The 17,405-nt window shown below is 50.2% G+C and overlaps 4 protein-coding genes across 13 annotated transcripts in view; 1 reads left to right on the top strand and 3 right to left on the bottom strand.

The window, feature by feature from the left end:
* The window catches only part of LOC112399873 (paired immunoglobulin-like type 2 receptor beta), an 11,804-nt gene extending 1,485 nt beyond the window's left edge, over positions 1 to 10,319 (top strand). The window contains exon 3 of the mRNA XM_024745273.1: positions 10,096 to 10,319. Coding sequence (XP_024601041.1) covers positions 10,096 to 10,319 — 224 coding nt within the window. The remainder of the gene's footprint in view (positions 1 to 10,095) is intronic.
* The window catches only part of LAMTOR4 (late endosomal/lysosomal adaptor, MAPK and MTOR activator 4), a 76,645-nt gene extending 65,541 nt beyond the window's left edge, over positions 1 to 11,104 (bottom strand). For all 9 annotated transcript variants that reach the window (XR_003003343.1, XR_003003342.1, XR_003003345.1 and 6 more), the window contains exon 1: positions 10,974 to 11,104. The gene's annotated coding sequence lies outside the window, so the exon portion shown is untranslated. The remainder of the gene's footprint in view (positions 1 to 10,973) is intronic.
* Positions 11,105 to 11,552: 448 nt separating this feature from the next.
* On the bottom strand, positions 11,553 to 12,931 carry MBLAC1 (metallo-beta-lactamase domain containing 1). The gene has a single exon (XM_024745429.1). It carries the CDS (start codon positions 12,403 to 12,405, stop codon positions 11,590 to 11,592), a length of 816 nt encoding a protein of 271 aa, XP_024601197.1. The 5' UTR covers positions 12,406 to 12,931; the 3' UTR covers positions 11,553 to 11,589.
* Positions 12,932 to 13,045: 114 nt separating this feature from the next.
* On the bottom strand, positions 13,046 to 17,323 carry CNPY4 (canopy FGF signaling regulator 4). 2 transcript variants are annotated; one of them, XM_024745430.1, is made up of 6 exons: positions 17,110 to 17,323; positions 15,079 to 15,205; positions 14,884 to 14,980; positions 14,521 to 14,643; positions 13,899 to 14,016; positions 13,046 to 13,806 (listed from the first exon to the last, which is right to left on the bottom strand). In XM_024745430.1, the coding sequence occupies exons 1-6, from the start codon at positions 17,210 to 17,212 to the stop codon at positions 13,682 to 13,684; spliced, it is 693 nt and encodes a 230-aa protein (XP_024601198.1). In that variant the 5' UTR covers positions 17,213 to 17,323; the 3' UTR covers positions 13,046 to 13,681. The 2 variants fall into 2 exon arrangements, with proteins under 2 accessions (XP_024601198.1, XP_024601200.1); XM_024745432.1 differs by lacking the exon at positions 14,521 to 14,643 and having other exon boundaries at positions 17,110 to 17,316.
* Positions 17,324 to 17,405: the final 82 nt, after the last annotated feature.

The following is a 17,405-nucleotide window of genomic DNA, read 5'->3' as shown; positions in this document are numbered from 1 at the left end:
GAGAGGAAGTCTCGGTCCCAAAAGATGAAACTTGTGAATATGACAGAAGCAGGAACTACAGACACAGCCTCTGGAGTTGACTGTGGGACGGATGACTTCCCTTCCCTGAGCCTTGGGTTTCTCATCTGTAAAGTGGGGGTAGTAACAGTACCTCCCTTGGAGGGTCCCAGTGAGGACAGGATGAGGTAACACAGAGGACCCTGCACACGGCCTGGAAAGCTACATGGATCATCACACAGATACCTATCCTTTAAAGATCTCTCCTTCTTCCATAAACATTCAGTCAGCACTGACTGTCCCACTCACTGTGCCACGTGACAAGGACCCCCTGAGCCAGTGTCCCAATCAGTCCTCAAGCTTCTCCCTGTGCAGAAGGAAGACAACACAGAAAAGGGAAGCGTTGGCTGTTAACGGGGCCAGAGGGCTGTTGACCTTCGTCACTGCATGGGGAAGTGGTAGGGAGCACGGGCTCTGGGCTCAGACCCAACGCCACAGCGGACATTTACATGTGATGTGACCTCAGTTAAATCTCATCATCTCACTCGGGACCTGAGTTTCTTCCTGCATAAAAATGAGGATCAAAATAGACCCTGCTTACCTCCTGGGGCTGCTGGGAGAGTTAAGAGCTATTTTAAAACATAACCTGAATGTGTTTTAATCAGGTATGGTAAGACACACATGCAAATGACTGTTATGAAGGAAGCAGTTTATGTTCACAAAACCATAAAAACAAGATGCCCAGCACTCCACGCAGGGCCATGCAGGGAGGCACCAGGGTCAGTCAGGAGGCAGAGGGAGGGAGGGGGAAACATGGGCAGGAGCCTTTGTTGTAGGTTCTGTGAGAAAGACAAGGCAAGGGAGAGCAGGCAGGTTTAGGATCAGCTGGTATGAATAATGTCTGCGGGCTCTGGGGATTAGGGGCTGTCCCTAGTTGCCTGGTACCTGGCCCTGGGATGAATATGGCAGAAGAACATGGGCCTCCTGGAGCATAAGAGCCAGATGGAGGAGGTGGTGGGGAGCGTGGGCTCTGGACTGGCTGGTTTGCATATGACAGGTGAGCTCCTGGGCACGTCCATTGCTCTTCTAAGAACTGGCAGCCCTGGGAGGGACAGTCTCTCCCCGGTCAGTGAGGCCCCAGATGTCAGAGCATCAAGAATACAGCAAATAAGAAAACATGGCCAACACGAGTGCAAAGCACCCGACACACAAGAAGCAGGAGATGTCATCCCTGCCTGTTTCAACTTTGTGGGGCCTGGGTCTCCCTCTACTTGCCTCACATAGTGAAGCAAGCTGAGAGTCTTCCCTTCCCAGCTGGACTCTAGTTCCTGGAGGGCTCACTGCACGCCTGCACCCAACCAGGGCAGGAGAAGCCTTCTCTGGGCCCCTCCCTGCCTGCAAAACAAGAGGAAGTAAACAGAGTGCCGATGTCAACAGAGGCCCGTGGACAACCCATGCGAAAGAGCAGAGACCAAGACCTTGCCCTTCGTCCCTCCCCCTTCCCTGTGCTCTTTCTTTGCCTCATGTGTCCTGCCTCACCTCAGGGGCCACACTCACATCCCTCCTGCCTTTGTTTCCCCAGACCCTGAGAAGGGGCCAGCTGAATGAAGCACAATGAATGACCCCCCAGGATGGGCTGTGGAAGGAAGGGGAAGTGAGGGAGGTTAACGGGGGTGGTTGGTGGGGGAGGGGCAATCTTGGGTAAGCGCCAAGCTCACGAGGCAGACAGACCTGAGTGCGGTCCAAATCCAGACCTGGAGGGAACCAGAGTAAGTGAGGTCACCTCCCTGTGAACTCTGAAAGATGCTTGGGCTGAATTGGTGACAGGAGTTCATCCTCCCTTCCCCCAACAGGAATGGGAGAGTTTGGGACTCTCCATGACATTAAGGCTCTGGGCCTCAGTTTCTTCCTGGGAAAATTAACATAAGGATACATCACCACAGAATGTTATAAAGCTGAAAATGAGAAAATGCAGGTTTAGGGCTTGACTCAGATAAGAGGGTTCCATGAAAGTGCAGAATCTGTCCTCTGAGGCCTATAAGTGCAGGCACATAGAGAAAGCCAGGACTACCTGGCTGGCCATGAGAGAACTGTGGAAAACATCTATTAGGATTGGGAAAAAAACTGAGAAAAGGAAAAAGGAAGTTCAAATCATGTCCTCCCACCCCCATGGTCCATTCTGTGAACCAATGCCAACGTCATCCTGGAGAGCGGGTGAGCAGAGCCTCCATCCCAGCCAGCCCTGGGGGGCCACCAAAGTTCCCAGCCCCCAGTCTCTCACCCCGCCCACCACCAGTCACAGGCGGGCAGGGCCTCCATCAGAGAGGGTCCCAGGGACTGTCAGCTGGATGCCTCATGACTGCTCTGACCTTCATCCCCTCTGTCCAGGGAAGGCTCTGGACGAGCCAGGGTTGCACAGCTGCAGATGGAACCCCCTGAGAAGCGTTATTAAATACAGCCTCCGGGCTCACCCCGCAGGGCTCTGCACTCACAGGGTGAGGCCCAGAGATTCTGTGGTGCAGCCAGCAGGAAGCATCCAGAAGGAGCAGAAGGCTCTGTGGGCTCAGCAAGACTGGAGTTCAAGTCCTGGACCCGCCACCTCAGAGTCCTGGATGTGGGGCAGGGCGTGTCTGAGCCCCGGTGTCCTCCTTGTAGAGTGTGAGGACAGAGGGCCCTGCAGATCCAGTCCCGCATCTCTGGGTGGAGGCGTGGCCTCCAGAAGGCCCACCCTCTGGGTAGGTGGGAACCTGCACCCACCCTCACCTCACCTCAGGGAGGGTGTGAGACTGCACCCAGGGAGCAGAGCAGGGCGGGAGGGGCCTGGTGGGCCTTGGTTCTGCCTGGGGATGAAGAGGGGCACTGCCGTGTCCCCTACCTGCAGAGAGAGAGACCACCAGCATGCTGGGTGCCCCTGGTGCCTGGGCTGGGGGCTGAGGCTTGACTACCAGCATCTCCCTCCTCCTCCTCTCTAAGGGGCTGTAGCTGGGCAGGGACTCAGGGCCGTGGACCTCTCCCTGAAGGAGCCTGAACTGGTCCTGCTGTCACCCCTTTCCCTGGGAGGAGAGAGACACTCAGAGAAGCAGAGAAAAGGAGAGAGAGACACACAGAGACACAGACTGACTCCTAAGGAGATGCCAAGCGGGTGGCAGAAGCAGGGAGCTGAGGGAGAGAGGAGAGGCCCCAGCTGGCCCAGGTCAGGACCAGCCCCTCAGTGTGCAGAGCGGGGCAGGGAGCCCTAGATCATTGTTCCCTTTGCACTGACCACAGAGAGGCCCTTTTGCAATATAGGAAAAGAAGCCAGATTGATAAAGGAAGTTCCAGTCACAGCAGGGGTGGGCGGGCTTGGGGAAGGCCCCTACCCTCCTCAGTCCTCCGAAGGAGCCTGGTCCTCGCTCTCCTGGTGCTGAGACTCCCCGCAGGCGGCCCCTCCACAGGACTCCCCTCTGGCCTTGAAGGCTCTGCTTGTCTTCTCATCCCGGGAGGAGGGCAAGGCCATGGGTCTGAGGATAGGGATAAGCAAAGTGGGAAAGAGGATGAAGCTAAGAACACCAAACACTTTTAGCTGGAGTTGTCTGTCACCGCAAGAGGCCAAGGGACCTAGGGCAGCATCTGGGTTGAAGGGGGAGGGATGGTGCTCCACATGGCTTAGAGTTCCTAATAACAAGGGTGATACAGTAACAGGAAGTGATAATTTGGGGGGCAAGGAAAGGGTATAAGAAAAAATATACATTTGGAATTTTTACTTTTTTCTTTTTTTTTTTTTTTTGCCTCTCTACACTGTGTCACTAAATATATCTCTGCACGTTCACACATCCTCGTCCAGTAAAGCTTCAGGCCACCAGAATACACATTTTTTCCTCACTCGCATACATAACCCCTCACATCAGCATTGGTGCACTGGACTCTGTAAAAATTTTTCAGTCACACTTTGTTTTTAAACTTGAGTCAATATAAACCTTGTTCAAAATGTTATGAAAAAATGTACATGTTTATACAAGGCAGGTTGTGACAGGACACTGGGGTTCTTTCCCCGTGGGCAGCCCCAGGAGGAGAGGGCTGGAGTCTCACACATTTGTGTCTCTATCTCCTCCCACCACCCTTCCCACCCAATCCCCCAGGAACCAGCAGCGCCCTGCCCCCCTAGTGAGTGCACTCACACCCCTATTCCCTGGGGAAGAAGCTAGTTGACCTTTGCCATTTTCCCCACACCCCTGGAGGAGGGGGCCAGGATCAGCCAGGCCCTCTCCATTGTAATTGTTTGCTCCTCTGGGCCAGACCAAAGGGACGCTGCCCTGTACAGGTAGAGTCCAAGGAGGTGTCAGCTCATAACATAGCTATTCACGCCGTAAGTGGAATTCTTCATCGAGTCGTTGACTTCTCGACGGAATGCTGACAGATTCTGGGTGAACCTACAGAGAGGATGCATGTAGGTTGGGGGAGCAGGGTGGAAGGGAAAGATCTTTGCCTAAAATGTTTCTAGCAGACAAGTGGCTACTGAGAGGCAGAACGTATGAATCAGTTGTGTCTAAGGTCAGTTAATCTCAGTCTTAAGACTTTAAGGGAAAGTTGGGCTAGTTTTGCACCCCTTTCTACCTGACAACTTCATGGCAGGTCTCGAGATCTGGTCAAATCTGAGGCTCTGAGGATCACCTTGGGTTCATGGCAGCACAAAAGGAATCTCACTGACAGAGACGGGAAGTAACCCTCACGAAGTGAGAGCTGGGAGAGGATGAAGCTGTCTCATTTCTTAATGCCAAGAGACCTGTGCTGTCCAGTATGGCAGCCATTAGCCACATGTGGCTGTAGACCACCTGAATTGTGCTCAGTGCAACTGAGGAACTGAATCCAATTAAAAGAAATTTAAAATTCAGTTCCCCAATCGCACCTTAATTAAAATGCCATACTTTAAATTAATTAAAATTAAAGAAAATTTAAAAATCAATTTAGAAAAACCTGACGTTCAATTCAGTTATCGGACTAAAAAAAAAAAAAAAGAAAGAAAATGTAGCATATGAATTGAGATGCCCTGTTAAGTGTAAAATACACAGGATCTTGAAGACTTAGTACAATAAAAAGAATCTTAAAATTCTCAATTTAAAAATATTGATTACACACGGACACATTATTTTGGATACATGGGTTAAATAAAATACATTAAAATGAAAAAAAAAAAAAAAGAACCCGCCTGCCAATGCAGGGTACACAGTTACGAGCAGCCCTGGTCCAGGAAGATCCCACATGCTGCGGAGCAACTAAGCCTGTGCGCCACAACTACTGAAGCCCGCACGCCTAGAGCCCGTGCTCTGCAACAACAGAAACCTCCATAATGAGAAGCCGGCGCACCACAACAAAGAGTAGCACCCGCTCGCCACAACTAGAGAAAGCCCGCGTGCAGCAATGAAGACCCAATGCAGCCAAAAATAAATAAATTAAAAAAAAAACCACATTCTATCTACTTTAAATAAATAAATGCATTGATAATCTGTCAAATTTTAAAGGAATTATCAGAGGGCAAAATCTAAATGAAACTGGGAACTCAGAGAGTAATACACTAAAGACTGCTTTCCCCTTGAGGGCATTTGCCAAGCTCAAGAAACTTGCGATTTCGTGTTCAGGAAGCCAAGAGCAGGATACAGACCCCAAAGTCTTTGACAATGTGGTGAGTCTAATAGGAAATTGCCCGCTTGGCATAAAGTCAGGGTCTCAAAGTTCTACACCCTCATATTGTGTGACCTGGAGACCACCACGCCACACTCAAGCAGAGGATTTCGAAGAATTTGACTGTCTTGGACCTTCGTCCAGAACAGAGAAAACTCTTTCTGGAGAATTTATACCCGTAAGCCAGCCCTTAGGCAGATGTGCAGTCCAAATTCACAGAACCATTGGTCCGAAAAATCTCAACCTGTGTTAATTTAACACACTCTAGGAAGTTATTAGCCTAAATTTTTGGCAGAAGCAAAAATTTTCTTTGGAGTAGTCCACTATCAGATGGGATTCTTCTATGCCTATTTGGTAACCTCTGAATTCAGTACCAAATTAATAGAAAACTCAATACCAGATTAATGAGCAAGGGATCTTATTTGGGTCACATTTAAATTAACCATAAGGTGTTGCTGTTAATAGGGGTAACTAACCCAGAGCCAAACATGCTTATGATTTAGATCCATTTACTGTTCCTTACAGTCTCTGTGGCCTTCAAACCAGCTTTCCCATTTGTTACTTTTTGGCCATCTTTCCAATTTCTTCTTTTAGTTTTTTGCTCTTGTTAGCAGCTTTGACTTGAATTTGTCATTCCAATATCTAATATTAAATTAACTGCTTTTAAAATTATTTTTCCCCAGCTTTAGTGAGGTAAAACTAACAAAAATTGTATATATTTATGTTGTATAGCGTGATTTTTTTAAGGTGTACAACTTGATGGTTTAATATATGTATACATCATGAAATGATTACCATGATCAAGCTAATTAACACATTCATCACCTCATCTAGTTACCTTTTCTTGTGTATGTGGCAAGAACACCTACGATCCACTCATTCAGCAAATTTCAGGTATACAGTACAGTGCTGAGTATAATCACCGTGCTGTACATTAGATCCCCAGAACTTATAACTGAAAGTTTGTACCCTTTGATCAATATCTCCTCATTTCCCCCACTCCCCAGCCCTTGGCAACCATTTTATCCTCTGGTTCTGAGTTCAACTTTTTAGATTCAACCTACAAGTGAGATCATACAGCATTTGCCTTTCTGTGTCTGACTTATTTCCCTTAGAAAATGTCCTCCAGGTTCACCCATGCTGCCAAAAAAATGGCAGGATTTTCTTTTTTAAGGCTGAATAATATTCCTCTGTGTGTGTGTATACATATATGTATCTCACATCTTCTTTATCCATTCATCCATTAATGAACACTTATGGTGTTTCCATATCTTGGCTATTGTGGATAATGCTACAGTGAACATGGGAGTACAGATATCTCTTTAACATACTGAGTTCATTTCATTTGGATACCCAGAAGTGGGGTTGGGATCATATGGTAATGGTAATTACCATGGTAATTCTATTTTTAATTTTTTGAGGAAACTCCATACTGTTTTCTATAATGGTTATACCAATTTACATTCTGACTAACAGTCAGTACACACAGGTTCCCTTTTCTCCTCAATCTCGCCATTACCTGTTATCTCTTATCTTTTTGATAATAGCCATCCTAAACAGGTGTGAAGTGGTATCTCATTGTGGTTCGGATTTGCATTTCCCTGATGATTAGTGATGCTGAGCACATTTTCATATACCTGTTGGCCATTTGTATGTCTTCTTTGGAAAAATGTCTATTCATGTCCTTTGACAATATTTAAATTGGGTTGCTTCTTTGCAATTGAGTTGTATGAATTCCTTATATATTTTAGACATTAACCAAGTATACAGTTTGCAAATATTTTCTCCCATTCTGTAGGTTACCTTTTCATTTTGTTTCCTTTGCTATGAAGAAGCTTTTTAGTTTGAGGTAGTCCCACTCGTTTTTGCATTTGCTGCCTTTGCTTTTGGTGTCATATCCAAAAAAATCACACCCAAGACCAATGTCAAAGAGCTTTTTCCCTATGTTTTCCTCTAGGAGTCTATTGCTTCAGGTCTTACATTTAAGTCTTCAATCTGTTCTAAGTTAATTTCTGTGTATGGCATAAGGGTCTAATTTCATTCTTTCACATGTGGATAACTAGTTTTCCCAACAACTACATGGTAATTCACAAAATTGAATACTACGCATGTGAAAATGAATGAATTACAGCTACCCACAATAAATGGGTAAATCACCCCTCTTCTGGAGGTGAGCCTGGGTGCAGATGCAGAGTTTTCTGGTAAGGCGGCTTGAAGCTGAGATAGCTGGGACAATCAATGGTCTTTGCTTTCTCTGTGAAGTAAGTGCTGCCCCCTTCCGGAAGTGAAGAGGGAATGATGTGATGTGATTGACAGGTGCTTTGGGCAATGGGAGAAGGCATAAAAATTGCATTTAAGAATGTATATAACAAAACACGGGAATTCCCTGGCAGACCAGTGGTTAGGACTTGGCAATTTCACTGTCGGGGCATGGGTTTGATCCCTGGTCTGGGAACTAAGATCCCACAAGATACATAGTGCAGCCAAAGGGGGGAAAAGAAAAGGAATGTATATAACAAAACAGAAACAGACTCACAGATATAGAGAACAAAGTAGTGGTTATCAGTGAGGGAAGGGAAGGGGGAAGGGGCAAAATAGGGGTATGGGATTAAGAGATTCAAACTGCTATGTACAAAATAAATAAGCAACAAGGATGTATTGTACAGCACAGAGAAATACAGCCACTTGTAATAACTTTAAATGGAGTACAATCTATAAAAATATTGAATCACTATGTTGTATACCTGAAACTAATATAATATTATAAATCAACTATACTTCAATTTAAAAAATCAAAAAATAAAAATAGAACCTAGGATAACCACCCCACCTCCCAAAAAAGGGGAACTTTTAGCATCACCAATTTGTGCACTAACCCATTGTGGTATGTTGCAACAGAAAAAAATGGCCACAAATTCTTTGCAGCTCCTTCTATCAAGATGGAGAGGTTATTTCCTCATCCCTGAATCTGGGCTGGCCTGCTCTGGTCAACAGAATGTGATGTAAGTGATATTCTGCAATTTCTGAGCCTAGACCTCAAGTGGCCTTGCAGCTTCTGCTCTCAAGGGGCACAGTGGGGAGAGGACATTTCCAGAAATAATGACCAACACAAGGTATCACCTAATGCTAAGTCAACAATATAGAGAAGGCATAGCTAGCGTTTAAAATAAGGTTGGCAAATTCAGGGGAGGTTTTCTGTAGGAGGTGAGAGAGCTGAGCCTGGGTGTTTGAGATGGTGGAGAAAAGCGAGAGGATGGGGAGTGGAGGGGGAGCGGGCTCAAAGGCCCGCAGGAGAGGAGGGTGTGGGTGTCTGAAAGGCAGTGGGCAGTCACCCAAACTGGAGCGGAGAGCTGTTCTTGGAGAGCACTGGGCAAGAAAGCCCGGGTTATTCTGCAGCCAATGTCTGCCAATGACTTGTGAGTAGAGGAAGCTGATCATATAGGTCCAGTTTTCCTAAGAGTTTTCACAAAAAAGAAGTTTGAAAGAAACAGTCACTCTCGGCCCAACCTCCTAATATCTTAAGCACTTTTCCCCTCTGTTGTCAGCCCTCTCCCCATGCTGTTGTCCTCACTCCCTGCCTCTAAGGGATCATTTCCATCAGTGTTTGTATCCATTCACAACTCATCTTGAAAACAGCTGTAAACACAGTCAGAACAGCTTAGGCACGAAAGGAGTTGATTAGCCCATGTGACTGATGAGTTAGCACAGATCTGGCTTCCCGTGCTCACACCTGTCATCTGGTCTGTTTCTCTTCACTGCCCACTTCTGCCCCCTACCGTTCAGCTTCATTCTCTCATTCTCAGTCCCTCTTTGGTGGCCCCAGCAGCAGCGGGCTCTTCCAACAAGGGGGCAAGATGACCCATCCTCCCATGTCAGTCTTGCAGGAAAGAACAAGACTTTTTCCCTTAGCTCCAGCAAAACCCCTAAGATTACTAAGACTGGACTAGCGTAGGTGACCCATCCATCCTAGAGACAATCAGTGTGGCCAAAGGGATATGTTGCTCTGGGTGACCAGCCCTGAGTCAAGGGCAGGATATCCATGTTCTAGAAAGTAAGTCAAGACTGGAACTTTTATCTGTATAACTTGAGAGTGTACAGCTCTAAATAACCCATCCCCTCCTCTCTCGTCCTCCGTGCAGCCCTGAAGCCAGTGGATCTACACACCACGTATCAGTTGGGTTCTCTGACGGCCGTGGACGCTGCTCGGGGCATAGTGCGGCACTGGAACGCACAGCTGGCCCCTGCGCTCCCTCCACACACCAGTGGCCTCATTACAATTGGTGGCCCATGAAGTGGGGGGGTCCTGGCTGGGGGCCCCCACACCATGGTGGTGCCTGGGCACCCACTTCACTACCTTTCTTCTGTCCATCTTTATGCAACGACTGGCAGGGATCTGGGCAGCCGTGGCTGCACTGCTGGCCTGGGAGCCCTGAACCCTAGTGGTCATCGAACTGGCCAACACCGGCTACAAGTCCATGTACAGCAGCAACTGGTTCACCCTCCAGGTGAACGCGCTCCTCTGCGCTGCCTTTGCTGACCATGTGGCCTTCGTGGACGCCTGGGAAATGACCTCCAGCCTGGCCTTGCGTGACAGCATCCAACCGGAGAGGCTCATCGTCCACAACAAGGTGGACTTCCTCCTTTCTTTCCTCTTCCCAACCTGAGTGCTTCTGTCCATCCTGGGGCTGTGTGAACGGAAGGCCCAAGCTCAGGAACCCAGCTGTGAAGAGGACCACAGCCACAATAGGACTTCTGGGATAAGGGCAGGTGCCATCAAGCTCTCTCACCTGGAAGACCGCAATGGCTTTCGATCTAGTCCAGCCCATTCTATTGTTGCCCCACTCCAACCCCTTCTCCACTCAGAACAAGAGTGGTTATTTTAAAACATAAATGAAACCAGGTCAACGGCCTGGTCTTTTGTATCAGTATAAAGCCAAAGCCTTCTATCTCAGGACAAATCCAAACCCCTAACCATGGTTACCAAGGCCTTGCAAGATGTCGCTGCCCAACTCTGTAGGCTCATTTATTACCACTCTTCCCCCGCTCTCTGCAACCCAATCCCAAGGTCCTCTTGCTGCTCAAGTAGGTCAAGCCTGCCTCGGGGCCTTTATACCTGCTGTTCCAGTGCCTGGAATGCCCCTCTCCCAGACCTCCATGTGGCCAGCTTTTTCTCATTCAGTTCTTTCATCAAACATCACCTCGGAGGCTTTTCCTGACCACTCTCCCACCCCAGTACTCTATACCCTTCTCACCCTGCTTTTTTTGCATATCAGTAACCAGGACCCGTATTTATTTGGTTTACTACTATTATTATTTACCTGTCTCCTTGAGTTTGTCTGGCTTGCTCACTGCTGTATCCCCGCGACCTCGAGCCGTGCTTGAGACAGTGCAGGTGTGTTAAGCAGCATTCATTGAACGAATTAATAACTTAAAGTCAGATGACTAGAATACCTGTCTGCCCTGCACCTTCTCTCAGCAAGCTGCTTCCTCTGAGAAACAGGCGATATATCGCCGAAGTGTCTCCTTGTTGCACTTGCTGGATTATATCTGCATGATTATCACTATGAATGCTTCACATTTACATTTAGGGCAGTATGACCTTTTTTCTTTTTTATCGGAGAATAGTTGAAGGGCAGTATGATTTTCAATGCAGTTTCTACTTTTATTTTGGAAGACTCGCCCAAGAACATTCTGCCATTTTACTAATGAAGCCCGAGAGGTGGCACACAGCTGAGCCAGTCCTTGGTCCTAGTGATACTGGTGACAGCTGTGGCAAAAGTACTCTGTCCTCGCTGGAAAACTGGCCTCCTGCGAGGGCTGGAAGTGACAACCCATGACTCCTCTCTGACACATCCTCTCGTGTCCTGGACGTCAGTTTCTTGTCTGGGGGTGGGGGGCTGGGGTCCCTGAAAGGAATTCAGTCAAGACTGGGGTTTATCGGTGCACCGTGGGCTCCTTGTCTCCGATCACGAGATCTGGCCGGCTGTTCCCCAGACCCTCTGTCTCTGGCGCCGAGGCTTCCCTGATCACCCTAAAGGGGGCTCCGTGACCAGGCACGACCACGTCGGCAGTGGCTAGGACCCTCTTCCGGCTGTGCTCCTGGGACACCGGGTCTTCGCTCAGCGCCCGCCACGAGTCCTCGTCCCCATCGCGTTCAAACACATCGCCCACTACCATGACGGTACCCAGGGCCGTGCCAGCCACCACCACGCTCACGTCCCGCTGGCCACCATGGCCGGGCGTGGCCCACACCTCGAGTCCCGGCCCCAACCGCAGAGGCTGCTCCTCAGCCAGCCCGTGGGGGAGGTAGCGGCCCCCGGGGAGGCAAAAGTCGTGCGAGACCAGCAGGGCCGCCGCGGGAAACAGCCCCAGGTTCCCGATGTGGTCCGAGTGTCCGTGGGTCCCCACCACCAGAGTCACATCTCCCGGGGCCACGCCCTGCCCCGCCAGGGCCCCCAAGAGTGCCTCTCGAGCCCAGGGCCCCGCGGTGTCCACGAGCATGGGGCCACGGGCCGCCTCCTCCAGGGCGGTCTTCGCCTCGTAGACCTCGGGCGGGGGCTCTCGGTGGCCGGAGGCCGGGCCCCAGGCCTGGGGCAGAACAAGGGTCACGGAGCCGTCGGCGCGCACAGCGTCGCCGACCCCCTCGGGCTCCGCGTAGCCCTGCAGCAGAACCACCACAGAAAAGGCGTCGCCGGGCACCCGCAGAGGAGGCTCCCCGCGCAGCGGCTCGGTGCGCACTACACCGCTCATGGCCGGAGAGGGACGGGCGGGGGAAAGGAAGTGGGGCCTTCGGCGACTGTCCGCTCCCTTCGGGTTTCCACACTCGCCCAGCCTCCGCGGAGTGAATCTCAGTTCCTTGCCACCCCTCTCAGACCCTTAAGTTGGCATCGCCCAACTGAACTTCGGCGAGAATGCACTCGTCCCTCAGCGTCTTCGGCCACCACCCCGCTCGCGTGTGAGGTCCTCAACCGCCACCCTCCGGAGATAACCTTGTTATTTTCTTCATTCTAACTGGAGCCGCTCTCTACCTTGGACCTAGTTTTATCTCCTCTTAGGTCTTGCCTCACTCTGAGGACAGAAGTGACACAGGAAAAGTGCGTGGGAGTTTGTCCTCTGCGAGCTCCCGTCACCCAAGTATGGCGGCCCAGGCGTCGCCGCGCACGTAACTTAATTCCGTCGCGTTTTCAGGCATGCGCGGACCGCGGCTGCGCAGTCCCAAGCCCGAAAACTGTCTCAGCGACCTGTTCCGTGCCACCCTCCTTGGGCTGCAAAACTACAAAGCACCGTTAGCTTTTAACAGGACGGCGACCAACGGCCCTATTCACAGGGCGCTGCCGTACCGGCCAGCTAAGATGTGTGCACGGCAGTTGTTTGAAATTTGGGGCCCAGCTGATATTTTAAAAAAAGTTTACTAGCGTTATAGAAAATTTGGCGCCTTTGATATTACGTGGTGGCCCTGCAGTGAAATTAATATGAAGTAGACCAAGTGTCTACCCCACCTAACTTATCAATATTACCCCGTCCCCATCCAGTGTCCCCTTCCCGTTCACAGACTGTTGGCATGTAGCCTCCTAGACGCCGGCAGCGTGTATAGGTCGTAGAGAGAATGTCCATTCAGCTTCTTTGTTGTGAGTCTAAAAACAGACCCTCGAGGGGCAAAGTGACTTTGCCAGGGTCCACTGCTTCTAAGCCATGTTGACCTCTGGGTCCGGTGGGGAGTAGCAGACATATTTAAATATCTCAATACTGTCACCACACACACCTGACAAGGGGATAAATGGCAGGTGGAGGACTCATCTGTCGGTGCCGGGCTTCCACCTACTGCTCCCACCTTTCTCCCCATAGCCATGCCATGCTGCACCACCAGGATCCTGCCTGAGACTACACGGGAGAGAAGAGCTACAAGCTCTAGGGTGGGGTCACTCACACATACACACACTCTGAAAGCTGTGGGGCAGGGAGCGCTCAGACTTCAGAGGGTTCTTCTCCAAGACCCCTGTCCCTCCTGGGGGCTCAAAGGCAAAGGTCAGAGTTCCTCTGGGTCATGCTTGGGGTGGCCTGGTGTGTTAGTCACCTCCTCCTCCTCCTCTTCTGTCTTCTCTTGCCCATCTGTGATCTTCTCCTTTCCAGTCCAAGTTTCCTGTAGACATGCTAGGTTGGGTGATAGAAAACAATTTAGATATTGGTCCTGGGGAGAGGGAAGGTTGTGACCTGGCAAGAAAGGGGCCAGCCGCCAGGCTTACCAGTTTCAGTAGCTCGGAGCACATGACCTTCACAGAGAAAATGCTGTAGGGGCTGCTCCTGATGGTGGAAATACCAGTCTCCCACGACGTCTTCAAACTCCTCCAGCATCGTCTCACACTGATCAGGTGGAAAGGTCAGAAGGGTATCTGCTCTGCTGGCCTCTGCAGACCCTCCTCTCTGGTCTTCACTCCCTGTCTCCCCACCCCACTTCGGAAAGGCAGGGAACCAGGAGGTTAAACTTGGCCTATTAGATGTGTGATCCTCATTCATTCAACAGACATTTACCAGCACCTACGCTGCCAAGTAAGTTATTATACTCTGAGTCTCAGTTCCTTGCCTGTAAAATGGGAAGTGGTAATAGTACCTACCACGTCAGGTTGTTGTGAGGGTAAAATGAGGCAGCAGCTGGAAAGTTTGTGGCCCCAAATCGGGCACACAGTAGGTGCTCAGTAAGTGGCAGTATATATCACTAGCCTCCATTATTACTTCTTGATATGCTCCTGGGCCCACTTCAGTCAATGGCAGAGTCCCTGCTCTGCTCAAAGATGGACCTCCTTAGGATCTAGCTCCCCTCTCAGGTTCCCTTCTCACCTTCCTGGGCAGTGCAGTATCCTATCCTACCTGCTTCTTGAGGAACGTGACCTCCACGCTGGGCTCATCCCACAGCTCCAAAGGGATCCCCAGATCCACCTTCACCCCCTTCTGCACCAGGCCTTTCAGCGTTGCCATGGTCTGACTCTGCCCCTGAGAGATGGGAATTTGAGATCAGCCCAGGCCACTGCCCTGCCTCCTCCCCTTTTTGCCATATCAGCTTTGTCAACTACTGGAGACCCCGGTGAGTTCCATAGAGATGAGATGAGGGAGTCTACGATGGGGAGGGGACACTCCAGAGCTGCGGGGAGCTGGGCAGACATCATGAGGACCTCAGGGGGTACAGGTTGTAGTTTCTGAGAGATGGAATCCTGCCCCGGAGAAGAGTCTGACCTTGGCATATCTCAGTGAGCCCTTGCGCTCGGCATGAACACTGTAGTCCAGAATCCGCTCACATAAATTCTCCAAGGCCTCTTCCAGCCTTGTCTCTCTGTGGGAAGAGGGGAAACAAAGACTCCCTGGATGCTGTGGGCGCTCCCAGGGCTCCTTCAGGGATTGGAAGGTGGAAGAACACCAAGAAGAACTCACGAAACACTGTAAGGGATGTGTCTCTTCCTCTTGCCTGTGTCCAGCACCTGCCCCAGCTCCAGCACCTCTCGAGATCGGCCAGTGCGACTCAGCTCGTCCTGTAGCTCCAGGCTCAGCAGTTTACATACTAGATATCCAAGGGGACGTGAAAGACAAACAAACAAAGCAGCAACTCATTCGGCAGATAAGCAAAGGCAGCAGAGCACAATGGTTATGAGTGCAGGCTCTGGAGCCAGCCTGGTAAGGCTGGAATCCTGACTCAGCCACTTAGTAGCTGGGTGACGATCCTGCTGTGCCTTGGTTTCTTCACCTCTAAAATGAAGATAACAATAGTACCTCCCTCACAGGGGTGTGGTGAGGATTAAATCAATCAATCTATGTAAAGCCCCGAGAATAGTGCCTGGGACGTGGTGAGCACTGCCTAAGTGTTTGCTGTTTTCTGCAGTTATTTGTTGAGCCCCTTCTGGATGCACAATAGCAATACAGAGAGTAATAAGACCCATGATCTATCCACAGGACATTGCCAATGTCTCTGGGGATAGATAAAAAGGTGGTGAAAATATTGTGTAATGGACTCTATCAAGAGACTTAATCTCACTAGGAAATGCAAAATTCATTCAATGGTCATTCATGGACTTCCTACTAGCCTACGATTTTCTCAAGGATGAGCATTGTGTCTCTTCCACCACTGTCTTTCCAGCACCAGTGGGTCCCAAGAAAAGGACAGGCCTATACAGAAGTGCCAAGCAAACTAAACACAGGGGCAAGGAGCGAAAGTGTCCCAAATGTGCCTATGGCACTATGCTAAGGATACACAGGGAGACACAGGTACTCTCCTTCCCTCCAATGCAGTGGGAGGTGACAGATAAGGAAGGAGGCTTCCAAAGGAGGTGACATTTAAACTGGGTCTTGAAGAACCAAATACAGAAGGGCAAGGATCATTCCAGGCAAAGGAAAAAAACAATGTGCAAAGGCAGAGAGGTGTGAGAGGATGAGGCAGGCTCAGTGACCACTGAGAGGTTCAGTATGGCTGAAGCATGGGCACTTTGGGGATGGGAGGTGGGGTATGGAAATGTAAGAAAGATGGAGGCCAGACCACAAACACTTGGATGCTCTGCCAAAAACGTTGGCTGTAGTCTAATCACAGCAGGAGGCCTGAAGAGGTGTTAAAGCAAGGACGTACACAATTGAGTCTGTGTTTAGAAAAACTGACAGGTGTAGGGGGTTAAGAGTAGGGACACAAATGAAAGGAGAGGAGAGATGAGGACCAAGTCAGGAGGAACATTGCTACTGAAATGCAGCGTGGAGTGAGGCGAAGGGGAAAAGAATCCAGGAAGAAATTAAAGCCAGGGAGGCAACAAACCAGGGGACCAGGGCACTCTGAAGTGCCCCCTCCTAGATGGGCCCCATAGGTGATACAGTCACAGAAGATGCTGCTCACGGTAAAGTCCATACAGTGCACACCCTCTGCAAAACCTCACAATTATGGGGAACCTCTCCCAGTTGTGTGGCCTCCTCTTTCTTTTATGAGCTTCAAAGGCTGACGTACTCACTCCCAAACCCCTCAGGGGGACGTGGGGCCTATAATTTGGGAGCGTCTCCGCTGGGGTGGAGCAGAGGATGTCCACAGGTAATGAGCCTGACACCTCACTCCTGCAGTCTCTTCAGATTTAAGTCACACACACACACACACACACACACACACACACACACACACACACGATGCTCAGTAAAGTGGTCGGTCCTGGGCCGATAGTCTCTGCACTACAATTCCCACAAACCATTGGGAGGCCCAATCCAGCAAGAAAAAGCGGGCTCCCTCTGAATGTCTCATGGGAATTGTAGTGCCATAGTTTTGGGGTAGCGCTATGCGTTCCCTCCGTTGACCCCATTCGAATTCCACCAGGCTCCATCAGAACCTCCCTCAGGTCCTGAAGGAGGTCAGGTGACCCACCCATCACGGTTCATTTGGTCTGGCCCAGAAGGAGGTAGGGCAGAGGGATGCGAATAGGGGCTACTCCCTTTAGATACCTTCGCATTTGCTGGGCAAGCGTTCTGTGTCATCGTCCTCCTCCTTCGGCGTCCCAGACACAGTCAAAATGAAAAGCAACATTCCCAACCGCACAGGTCCCATGACCAAGTGCCGTCCACAGCCAACCACCTCCTGCCTTCAAACCAACTTCGGTCAGGCAGCGGGCCCTTTAAATCCCAAGGCTGTCGGCTGCGACTTTAACCCAGCCTGGCAAGTGAAGCGCAAGCGCAGTGCCTGCTCAAAGGGGGCGGGGCTTCGCGGCGCTGCGGGCTTCCACGCCTGGTTTTGTGGCGCC

Source organism: Neophocaena asiaeorientalis, unplaced genomic scaffold (assembly GCF_003031525.2).
Source record: "Neophocaena asiaeorientalis asiaeorientalis breed wild unplaced genomic scaffold, Neophocaena_asiaeorientalis_V1.1 scaffold461, whole genome shotgun sequence".
Taxonomy (NCBI): Eukaryota; Metazoa; Chordata; class Mammalia; order Artiodactyla; family Phocoenidae; genus Neophocaena; species Neophocaena asiaeorientalis.
Note: the sequence above shows the minus strand (reverse complement) of the source record. Positions and strands in the feature narration are given on the sequence as shown.